The sequence below is a fragment of the Mauremys mutica genome, chromosome 1 (assembly GCF_020497125.1).
Source record: "Mauremys mutica isolate MM-2020 ecotype Southern chromosome 1, ASM2049712v1, whole genome shotgun sequence".
Lineage (NCBI taxonomy): Eukaryota > Metazoa > Chordata > Testudines > Geoemydidae > Mauremys > Mauremys mutica.
In genome coordinates, this window is record NC_059072.1 from 329,299,161 (window position 1) to 329,311,673 (window position 12,513).

Below are 12,513 nucleotides of genomic sequence, written 5' to 3' on the forward strand. Positions count from 1 at the left end.
CAGATCCAGACTAACATGGCTACCCCTCTGATACTCATAACACATAGTGGTCAGAGGATTACACTTGCCTCAGGACAAAGGAAGCTCATCTGGAGCATCACAGGATCACAGCAGTTCAAATCCCAGACAAGCCCCCATGTATTTGATAGCCAACATCTTGGCCAGCCTCTAGATCCAGAGCTATAAGTTGTAACAGACCCAGCTTCTCTATGGAGTGGGTACAGAGGGGACATGTAACACACACTGAAGAATGGATTGCACATAAGGCTAAACACATGAATAGATGTTTGCAAGATCAGAGTTCCAGATTGTAAAATCTCTGAGTCAGGGACCTTTCTAGCCCTATGTTCAATAAGGTGTCTACCATACTGATGGACACAGTACTGGTGTAAAATCATACTAAAACATTTTTACAAAGTCTTCTAAAATATCGCCATGCATCTCCTGTGGTAAAATACCTAACTATAGACATATTAGGAATGCTTAGCAGATTCTATGTCAAATCCTCAAAGGGATATTGTCAGTAATTTAGGAACCACATTTAAGTTTTGTTAAAATTGTATACCTAGTTGGGAGATTTCAGTTTGAAGACAAATCCCAGTGGTCTATCTTTTTTTTTTTGAGGGTGTTGGAGGGAGGGAAGAGAGGAACACCCCAGCATTTGACAGTGTCCTTTTAACAAGACTTAATGAAAAGAAAAAAACAACATTCCAACTCCTTGTTTCTACTGAAAACATCTTTTCTCTATGAACTTTAGCTAACACCTGGCATTTAATTAATCTCAGATGAGGCTACTGGCTAACAACATCTAGCAAAAAACGACGTGAAAACACTAAGACTTATACCAGTTCAGCCAACTGGGCTGTACTTCCAACTGCTAGAGACAGAAAACTAAGCAGAAGGAGTGATCAGTGTTCTTATGTACTGTTGGTAATGTCAGTGCTTTTTGCCTCGAAACTGCTGAGAGAAGAGAACAATACATCCCAACTACACTGCTATAGGAAAGCAAATGAAAATGAACTAATCAATAGAGATAGCACACAACAAATTCATATGACTGGTCATTTACACTGTTTTCTAATGTGCCAAACCCACAAAAACATCACATTTTCCATGTTCTATGTAAGTCAGCAATTAGTAAAATTTTTATCCAGTCACCAGGCTTCATATGCCTCCCCTCAGCAAAAGAGTCCCCAGCAAAACCCATAGGTAGAAGCAAAACAGCAAGACTCCTATCATCATCACAGCTCATTCAATGCTGGATATTATTTCAGTACTGTAGCTTGAGATGAATCAGTAGTGCAATGCTGCTCTAATTATCTCTGGTTCCACTGTCCCTCAGTGCTGTTCCCTTGCCTGATGTGTCAAGAGCAATAAGCTTTCCATAAATTAAAATGACTGCAAATGCCAACAAGTGGTGCTGGAGGTAAAAATTGTAACCTCAGTATTGCAGGAACTACAAACCACAACATAATTATTTGTAAAGGAACATTATTTCAGCATTCTGAACATTTCATCGTAAACTTGTCTGTAGGGAGGATGGTCCTTATTAAGCATGCCAACTTACTCTGAAGAATTCTTTTGTTGACCCTGAGTCCAGTGTTCCATATGCAATTTCGGTTTGTTTGGCAAGGTCTTCTGCACTTTCTATGGGCGAGACCATTCGCTCAACAGTCAAGAAAGCAGCGAGGTTAGCAGTGTATGATGAAATAATGATGAGTGTGAAGAACCACCAAACACCTCCAACAATGCGACCTGAGAGGGATCTAAACATGAATAAGATAATGCACATTTTCCTATCTCTTATGTCAAGGAGAGAAAGAGAAAGAGAGAGTGAGAGATATCATTATTACTGGGTATTTATTAATAAGTAACAGTCAATAGGTGTGAGATTTTCTAAGTTTAATATACTACTGTATATTTCATAACAACACTCCCCTCATAAATTATGTGGCCTAGAATTTAAAATGCAGTATAAAACAGTGCTATTTGTACAAGGCATTGCAAATACTCTCTAGTGGTTGTTCTCTTGATACTTTTTAATACAGAAAATGGCTGCTAGACTACACTATACAGGATTTGTAACAAGTAGTATCTATTTTTGGAGAGTGAAAATAGTAAAGCAAGGAGGCCTCTATTCTTCCTTCTAAAATATAAAACAAAACTCAAAGTCCCCAAGCTCCTGTGAGTGTACAATATGCTGCATGTAGTTTTAGAACACGATTGCCACTTATATGTAATTTTCCACTTATAGGAAAACAACCTGAGTACATATTCCTCCAGCTGTCTGAAAACCCGTAGTTTCATGTTATTTAAGTTATTTAAGAAGCTGTGCATAACAACAACAGGAATAGTGACAATAAATAAGTAATACATAATACTTTCCATTTCAGTGCCACCTGTCATCTGAGGAAAATGCTGTGCAAAATTAATGAATATTTAGCCTTACGCCACTTCTCTAATGTAAATACTTTGCCAATTATACAGATGAGAAAACAGGCAGAAAAAAGGTTGCTCTTGTTGCCATTGAAGTCAGGAAGTTTTGCCATTAAATTCAAAGGGAGCAGGATTGGGCTCAGAGAGTTTAAGTAACTTGCCCAAGGTCACACAAGAAATCTGTGGTAGTGCCAGGAATGGAACCCAGCTCTTATATCTCCTGCTCAGTTGCCTTATGCACAATATCATCCTTCCTCCTCTCTGTGTTATCTAAGGATATGTTCTGAAAGGAAAAGTCCTCTTCACAGCCTTATTTAGTGTAGCAAACAAAACTGAGATACATACTGTTTTATTTCATATACATTGCCTTAAAATATTAAATAATAATATGAAACTAGAAAGGCTCTAGGAGCTAGGTGATGCAACGAATTAGTTCTACCACCTCTGGAAACCTGGCTTTGACTCCTGAATAGGCCACAAGCAGAAGCATGTTTGGTTGTTGAATAATATTCACATTGTACTGTATATAATACTTTTCATATTAACAGTGAATATTCTCCTGTTAATGAGCATATTATTTCATTAATCTTCACCCTAGTTTTATGAGGTTGGATGAAGAAGGATTATCATTATTTTACAGATTAGAAATATGATTAGAAATCTGAAGTCCATGGGTGAATGGGCCTATCCTGCAGTCTTTACTCTAGTAAAACTTGACTTCAAAGAGACTCATCTGAGTAGAGGCTGAAGTATTAAGGCCAAAAGGTAATTTTTAAAAAAACACATAAGTAATTTATAGCCAGATTTTAAAGGTAGATGGGTGCTTACTGGGATTTTCAAAAGCACCTAGGTGCCTAACAACCACAGATTTCAATGAACTTTTCCATTTTCAAAATTGACTAAGGCCCACATTTTTAGATGTATTTAGGTATTAGCCATGCTCAGCATTGCAACACCTAACTGACTTAGGAACTTAAATCTCCTTTATAAAAGGGATTGGTGTTCCTAAATCAGTGAGGCATTGCAATGCTAAGTACAGCAACACTTAAATCTGGGGTGTAAATACTTAGGAATCCAAGTTCCATTGACTTTTCAATGAGAAAGGCTTTGAATTACCTATATCACTTTTGAAAATGGGACTTAGGGTCCTAAGTCATTTAGACACTTTTTGAAAATTTTACCTTAGGTGACTTTCCCGAGACGACACAAGAATTCAGTGTCAGAGACAAGGTGAGAACTTGGAAGTTCCTGGTTCAAAATCCTATGTACTTGCCACTAGGTTGTCACCATTGGGAAATCCAACACTCACTTTTGCTGACATTTTACACAGGTGGAAGTCTGCCCAAGAAAGGGCTAAGAAATTGACTAGGAAGGATATAGCTGAATTGAGCAGAACTTTCTACGTTTTCATAATGTCTGCTAACAAGATGGCTGTTTCTGGGTCATGATTTTGACCAACAAATCCATATCACATTTTAAAAACAAAACAAAGGTATTTAAAAGGTAAAGAGATGATGTATTTTTAAGTTGGCTATTTCTCTTAGATTGCAAAGTGAATATGTGATCCAGGATTTTGCCTCTAGAATGAGATTTTGAAAAATGCTCATCATTGGGCTAATTTTGCTCTCATTGAAATCAATGGGAGTTTTACCATGGATTTCAACAGCAGCAGAGTTAGGCCAGTGCTGAACACTTTCGAAAATCCCACTGTTAATGCTAAGTTTAGGCATCCACGTTGGAAAAAATTGGCCTTAACGTTTAATGAGCTGATGGTGAGTGATTCAAATAAAACTTCCCGCAGAAGTTTGATTGCTCAGGTCCAACTCTAAGTTTGGCAATTATATAGTATTTATCAGAAACAGTCACAAAAAGCATTTTCTCTCTTATACACAGTGATACACTGCAAGCAGTGACTGTACAATTTAATATGAAACAAAACAAGGAAATTCATTTACACAGATCAAAGAGCATAAAAGCATGCTGTTACTACTGTGATACAACGGGTAAGATTTAGTACTTGTATAGTACTAATGAAGTCAGTGGAATTGCCCCAATGCGTACAAGTTATCAGCTGAGAAAATAAGTAACTGTTCCTGATTTATTTACACTGAAGTCTGAAAAATACCAATAGTGATAAAATTCCTAAACAGTTTCTCTAATACTCTATAGTTTCTAAATGGAAAAACTCTACAAACATTGAACTTCTACATACTACCAGTAAAAGAAGAGAAGGAAGAATTTATGCACCTTGGCATCATCAGTGTTGAAGATAAAATGCAAAAGTTAAAAGATTTGACACAAACCTTGGGGAAATATCACATCCTTGTTGCATAAAGGCACCCAGGGAAAACCAGAGGCTGTTGAATATGCCAAACTCATTGGGAGGCTGATCACTGGGTCCTTCTTTCCCATCCTCTGGCTCTTCTGTGTGCCACTCATATGGGCTAAACCTGCTAACTAGGAACAGGACCACACTGACACCAATGTAGGCAAAGACTATGCACATCCAGATCTCATACGCCAAAGGGTCCAAGAAGGAAAACACTCCTGGTTTAGATTTCTGGGGCTTTTTTATCATAATGGATATCCCCAAACTCATAAAAGGCTTAGAAAAATCAATGACCTCTTCTCGTACCAAAGTGATGGTCAGAGGTGCAACAGCAATCTCTGCTTTCTAGAAGAAAAAGAAATATAGGTGCATAGATTAATTGAATTTGGTTTATAAAATCATCTAAGCAGCTAATTCCAAAATTACAGCGTTAACACTAGCTCATTGTTAGGTTTATTTATGTGTTCTTTTCATGAATGTAATCAATTATTAAATTAAAATGCAAGTTTATATTTTTATAGGAAGTATACAGATAATTTAGTGTACAAATAATGTGGAAGGCTCAGATACTATGGTGATGGGTTACAGAATAAAATCCTAAAACAGATCATTTGAGCCATCACCTAGGTTGCTAAAGTAAGATAAGTAAAAAAACAAGTAAACCTAAAACAAAAATGATAATAATCATGCTATCCCCACCAAATGTGCGGAGTACTAGTTCTGTCTACAAAACCATGAGTTATAGTCAGTTTATAACCAAATTTTCTGTCTGATATGATCCCTCCTGCAGGAAAAGAAGCAAATAAATGATCCCAGTGTGCACTCCAAATAGTATGAGAAACATAGAAATGAAAGAAAGAAACAAATTAAGGCCTGGATGCTGCAAAGATTTAAACCCGTAAAGTTTAGTATATGCCTAAGTCTTTGTAGGATCAGGGCGTTCATACGTTTGTTTTGATGTTACCTTAGATCATGTTAAAAGGCAGCATGTTAGGAATGGAAATGAAAAAGTGTGGTGCTTCCATCCACCACCTTTACAGTTTATGGGGAAAACCTGAATTTGAGATGAACACATGAATACGTGGATCTAGTATGTTTATATTGGAAATGCCAATCCTGACTGGGTTTCTAGGTGAGTCTCTAGCACGAATACTTAATAAAAAATAAATAATGTATATCTTGGTTTATGAGAAAATAAGATATTGGCCTAAATTTCTCTCTTGTTTCCTTAGTAAGTACGATAGAGCTGGTGATAAGTTATTTCTTCCCACAGGTAGCATAGAAAAGCCCCATAGGTCCAAATTCCAGGCCCCTATGCGAAGCCTGAGCTGAATAGTTTTGTACAGGGAATCTCTCTGGGATTCATTTGGAACAGATCCTCAATCCCCAGGAGTGGAGCTCTAGCATTGCCTTTGTACAGAGGTCACTGTAGTTCATGGATGCAGCCTTGGACTATTCCCCTGCCCCCGCTTGGATGTTTTGGCCAGTGGAGCTGCACAGACATTCTATCAAAAAAGATGAAATCACTATGCATGGTTATCCTTCATGAATGAAAAAAAAAGAATCTGTCATACTGCCTGCTGTCATATAGCCTGTTTGTATTATGCCAGGTTGCTTAGATTTGTTAATTTAGACCTGGAATAAAATTCTCTGATAAAAGTAAAAGCTCTTGTGGAGGGAGGTCATGCTGATGCAGCACACTGACTACATTGATGGATGTTTTATTAAAATACAGTACTGTGCCACAAATCCAAATATATATGAAGGAAAATAACAGCAGACTGATATGTGTGGCTAACACACATTCACAGCATGCACTGTAATGGCACCATAGATTATGACTGGGTATTATCTGTAGTATACATGTGTATTTGATAGTTCCCTAAAACACTTAATACATTGTAAAAAAACATTATGATGAGCAATTGCTGCATCTGGTCCAGTAGCTAGGCTTTAAGGGCTAAATTCTGGCTTTTGCAGCCAGAAGCATGGAATGGGTCAGGGCAGCAGAGATATGGAAACTGGGTGATGGTACTGTGAAGCATCTCTGCCATCCACCATCACCACACTTCCCTCCAGGTGATATCATGAGAGGGCAGGTCCCTCGCATTTCAACCAACCTGACTGGCCATGCCTTGTCTAAGTTATGGAGCATTACTAGGTGTGTTAGTTGGGCCACTATTGTGTTCAGGGGCTTAATTTTGTACTCTTTGAAATCAAGGGACAAATGGAGCAGAGTAATACCCTGGGACTGTTAGTGGCAGCATTCTGCCTGGTTCCTGTGTGAATGTGATGAATAGTGTCCCTGTGTTGTCCTCCTCTCAAATCCCCAAGACATCCACACAGGGGCAACCAAGACCTACTCCGAAGCCTCCATGACATCAGTGTCTTAATTTTATTGTATAAGTACTAAAATGCTGCAAATTCATGTTATGGACTAGCATCCTTAGAAATGTGGCTCATAGGCCACAATTTAGCAATACACTTAAAATGTTTAGCATGTGATTAAGACCATCCCAACTCAGCAAGGTACTTAAGCACATGCTTAAGTTCTATTGACTTCAATGGGACGTCAGCACATGATGAAAGTTAAGCATGTGCTTAAATGGTTTGCTGAATTAACCTCTGAGCAAGTTGATTGTATGATACAAAATCAGAAAGAAAATCTGAAATGTTGTAAGTTTTTGTAGTCCTGTAAAATTTGAAATGCCTAAAAACTCTTAACATTAAAAAAAAATCTATGTTAAAAATAGTTCAGGAATGAGACATATTCCAGCTAGAAGTAAGTTTTGTAGCCAGATGATAAACCTCTGAAAATGGAGACTTATAGCAGAAATTCTGCCAGATCCTTGGATTATATCTGTGCTTGAAAGTCCCAATGTATAATTTTAACTTAAGCACCAACTGAAAATAATTATACACCAAGCAGTACTTTTCTCACTGTGCAAATTTGAAACAATATAATCTGAAGTTATACCTAGTATAACTTCACTGAGTTCAATCGGAATTAAAGCAACAATGGATTTAACCTAGTTTATCTATCCACATTTATATACACATATGTACATGAAGAGGCTTTTGGGGAATATGTGTGTAATGGGTTGTCCCTTAGAGGCAACCATACAGCTGTAATTTGAGACTTTTAGAACTTTTGATAACATGAGTTATTAGAGTGTGAAATAAGACAGCTTGAATTCAGCCACTGAAAATGCTGAACCAATTTCATAGAAATAATTTGTTTTCAAATACGTTTGAAAATCTCACTTGCTTGCATGGCAGCCATTAGAGCAATACCTGTTTTGGGTAAACATTACAATGGCGTGGCCAACTCTCACAATTGTATTGCAAATCTCCCAAAATTGATGGTTTTATTAAAGCCTCAGCTCTTGGAGAGCTGTGATTACATGAGAATGTCAGTTTTCATTAACACAAGGAAGTTTCTCAAAAACCACAAAGTAAAGAAAAAGAACCCTATATATATATATTATATACACACACACATATATAAAATCTCATGATTTTTAGGCTAAGCTCATGATTTCTTGGGCCTCACTCATGATTTTAGAACACCGGGGTTGTCAGTATCATGATGATTTGTCTACTTGGTGAAACAGCCCACAATTACTCTAAATGTTGCTTGTTTTCTCTAAGTTGTATTTCTTCTCATATTTCATCACACATACAAATCCCCTCTTTGCAGAAGAACAGTTTAATTGCTGAATTTGACCACCATGCCATATCTTCTTTTCTCTGAAGTTTCACTTACTGTGAGCATGAATGGCTAATGCAGCACTCTCATAATTAGATATCTGAAAGACTCAGAGAAACTTCTAGTCTTCTGTATACTGACAATATCTTGGCATATTTACTAACTCTCACTGTAAGTAGTAGACTTGGTTATTGATTATTGGTCTGTAAAAGTATCACCTAAGACTTCAGATACTGGAAGTATACCAGGGCTCTTCGTAAGTCTCTCAAGTTCTGTGATATTAGCTGGAGTGGTGATGAAGCAGGGTTTTTAGACATCAATTAACTGGATTTATTTTTAGCTGCCACAGTCTGTCCACAAAACTTAGCGGTGTCTGGTGTGATTTTCATAAGTATATTGTTTTGCATATTAGGGCAGGCATAAACTCTTATTCTGATGAGGGCTGCTCTCTGGGTTATCTAAGGAAGACGTTCTTATAGTTCTTTCAGTATGATGTGTTCACCAAAATACTAAACCTCCTACTTTATGGTTTCCCCAGAAAAAGTAAAGATATACAATTATGGATTTAAGCACTTACTAAAAGGAACAATAGTCCATACAAATAATGACTCAACATTGTTGAACCCCTGTTTTACAAACTAATTGGGGACAGAGGAGTTCATAAAATTGAACCTCTCAAAATTACAGTAGGTATGGTGCATACATTTCAGTATGGTGCAGGCATCACTTTTTTCTTGTCTTTCAGAGCACTGCAAAGTGCTTTCCAATGCATTGAAGTCATCGATATGTGAAGGGATGTTGACTTGTTCTTCATCAACACCTCTTTCATATAACTGTCTGTTCATAAATTTGAGGTTCTACTTTATTTTGTGCCTGGTGAAATTGGAGTTTTGCTGAACAACCACATACACTTGAAAATCCTGCATCTATGACAATATTTCAGTCAAGGCTGAATTACTATCAAGCATGGATTGGTTATGGATCCTTCAGACTTTAGGTATCATGGCAAATTAGGTCTGATGCTAAGGACAGTTTTACTTGCTGGAGTGCTATATTTCATCCTTATGAGTAAATATAATATTTAGTCTTTCCTCAGACCACCACTCATTTTGTGCTGTCTTAGAAAAAGCAAATAAAAAAAAATTGAACTTTACAATCCCATCACGTCTCAGACTTTGACAGAAATGGGTAATGACCTTATTCATTACACAGTGAAAGAATAACATTCTGTGTCAGGAGAATGAATATTTAATTGGGGCTGACTGCTAGTGCATCAGGAACACCTGTTGCGAATCGCTAACGGCATTCATCACCACAAGGTGCTTCTGTGAATAAGCTAGTTATCAAGGGTTGTAGAGTGTTGTCGAGACTATTACTGTCACTCAGATAGATCAGGAGAGTAGACTGGGATTTCTAGATAGCATTTATGGAGTCCAAGAAACCCCCAACCAAAACAAACCTCTAGAAAAATAAACGTTACGACAATGCATGCACAGTTCTCCACTGGGGAGAGGATAAGAGGGAGAACAAATTGCACGTGGCAGATGTCAGTCACATTGCTTAATACATTACTGGAAAGTGCACAAGATTCTCTAGTGGTTGGGGGTGGATGATCTCTCCCCACCCCCTTTTATGGAGACCCTAAGCAGCTACCGACTTGGGCTGAGCAATGGGAACAAGAACTACTGATACAAACTCTGTAAATAATAGCAGCAAATAAAGGCAGAGATAGCAAGCACACTATCGGTTGTTCTTCTGGCGCAGCCAGTGGGAGTGCTTTATGGTGGCCTCATTCACACTCCAATAGTCCATCTTAGAACCAGCCTGAGTCTCCATTCTTCCTAAATGACAAAATGGGAACTGCACAAGAACTATTACGCTTAATTGCTAAGTGCCATGAGACTTTTCATCACTTCCCTCCCTGACAGAAAAATAAGTATTTATCACATGCATGGGGTGTTTGGTTCACACAGTTCATTTGCAACACTGCATATGGCACACAGGTTGCATTCTTTTCATTTCTATTGAAGTTAGCATCTAGCTGGCACTAACTGCAGTTTGAGCTTGCTAAATATCCTTGGTATTTTTGGTCAGTACTGCAGCTGGTTGCCTTTAATGAGATAGATTATTCAAGGACAAACAGGCTTCAAACTCTGCTTGCGAGTTCTCTGAATTGGTTCTAACTATATGAAAGGCCATCATCTCTCTCATGAGTGCGCTTAAAAAGTTTTTACCGATTCTTCATATATTTTATGAAATATCTCTCAATCTATTCAAAGGTTTCAAACATTTTGGACCAGATCCTCGACTGGTGCATCTCCAGTTAAGTCAATGGGACTATGCTGATTAGCACCACTTGTGGATTTGGCCCTCCATTTGCAACTCCTGTAATAAAGATACCTTCCTGATGGAATTTTACAGTTGCATTCCTTGCATGCTGCTAGAGAAGAGGCACCTCTCCACATTTTAAAAACAGAGATGGGGATAGTTCCTTGGGAACTGCACAGGTAGGTTCTTCTTTGCACGGATAATCTCCCTACTCTCATGTGGAAAGAGAGATCAGCAACATCTGTGGCACCAACTCCCACTTTCCTGAAGTGCATGGACAGCCCCAGGTCCATGCATGGGGGTTCCAAGAGCTGCTGCCTGTGGGGAAAAATCTGGCAAAACTGCACCATTGGAACCAGGCTCCTGGCAAGCTGCAGAGAGGCACAGGGCTTTGGTATGCATGGTCCTGGCTTTCATTGTAACTGGATGGATCCTGGAAAATTTGTACACTCAGTTTTTCTTTTCTTTTCTTTTCTTCTTTCTATAGACAGGTTCATGCGAGCTTCACAGCAGTGCATGCTAGTGTAAATCTTCTCACATAACTGCAGGATTATTTTTTAGTTATCACCAAGATGAAGAGCCACTAGGTGGCACTCTGAACCATCTCTAGGTTTGGTAACAACAGATGCTGCAAGTCGCCTCATATATTCTCCCCTCTTTTTGGAACCTGTTTTATCTGTATTCAGGAATCTTACTTTTTGTGCTATTCTGAGGAGACTTTCCATGGATCATGACAGAATGTACAGTCATAGTTTCAGAACTGGTTATTTTCACTCTTTAATCCTATCATTGATGCTATCCTTCTGAGAAATGCTGGTTTAATTTTGAATAATCTAGTTGTGAATCACACTGACAACACATTGGCGTGTGGATTCTCCATCATTTGAAATCTTTAGAACAAGACTGTGTGTCTTTCTAAAAGATATACCCCATTCAATGCTGAGTTACTGGGCTTGATGCAAGAGTAGCATGGGTGAAATTCTATTGCCTGGGTTTTGCAGATCAGACTAGATGATCACAATAGTCTAATATTAATTTTTAAATCTATGAACCTAAGGCAAATGCCCAAATTGTATAATCTACTAATATGAAAAAGAAACAGATTATTTGAGTAAATAGTAGAACATGTAAAAATATCTGTGATTTTAACTTGAAAATAACAGAAAGCACTATGAATGCTCAAACTGAATTCTGATTGTTTTCTTTTTTTCTTTGCCCCAGATCAAATAAAATGCATATATACTTCAAATATTATGACTAATGTTATGAGAAGTTAAATCCTACTTCAAAAATTGGTATGCTTACCCCATAAACAAGTTCTCCCACCATCCCATTCCAGATTTTTGTCTCTGGATCCCTTGCTCCATATTTTCCATCAGGGACAATGGCAATTTTGTACTTGATACCAATATGTTTTGCAATTTCTGATGCCAGATCTACACAGTATCCTTCATACTTGTCATTCCCTTCAAATGTATCATGATTTTTCTTGAACATAACATATGGGGCTTCCTATAATGAAAGAAGTAGAACTGTAAAGGAGAAGTATACAGCATAGACTCTGAATAGCAACATGTAATCCACTGATTGAACACTATATGTATTTTATCAAAAGCTCACAGATAGCACTAGCACATGTATATTTCCAAGCACTAACAGAAATCCATGTTATTTATATATATATATATTCTATTTACATTATTAACTTGCT

General features: G+C 37.7%; 1 protein-coding gene across 7 annotated transcripts in view; it reads right to left on the reverse strand.

Annotated features, from left to right (window-relative positions):
* The window catches only part of GRIA4 (glutamate ionotropic receptor AMPA type subunit 4), a 329,847-nt gene that overhangs the window by 56,220 nt on the left and 261,114 nt on the right, over positions 1–12,513 (reverse strand). For all 7 annotated transcript variants that reach the window (XM_045018837.1, XM_045018818.1, XM_045018828.1 and 4 more), the window contains 3 exons: positions 12,108–12,314; positions 4,740–5,110; positions 1,568–1,766 (listed from right to left, as the gene is read on the reverse strand). In XM_045018837.1, the coding sequence (XP_044874772.1) occupies positions 1,568–1,766; positions 4,740–5,110; positions 12,108–12,314 (777 nt within the window). The remainder of the gene's footprint in view (positions 1–1,567; positions 1,767–4,739; positions 5,111–12,107; positions 12,315–12,513) is intronic.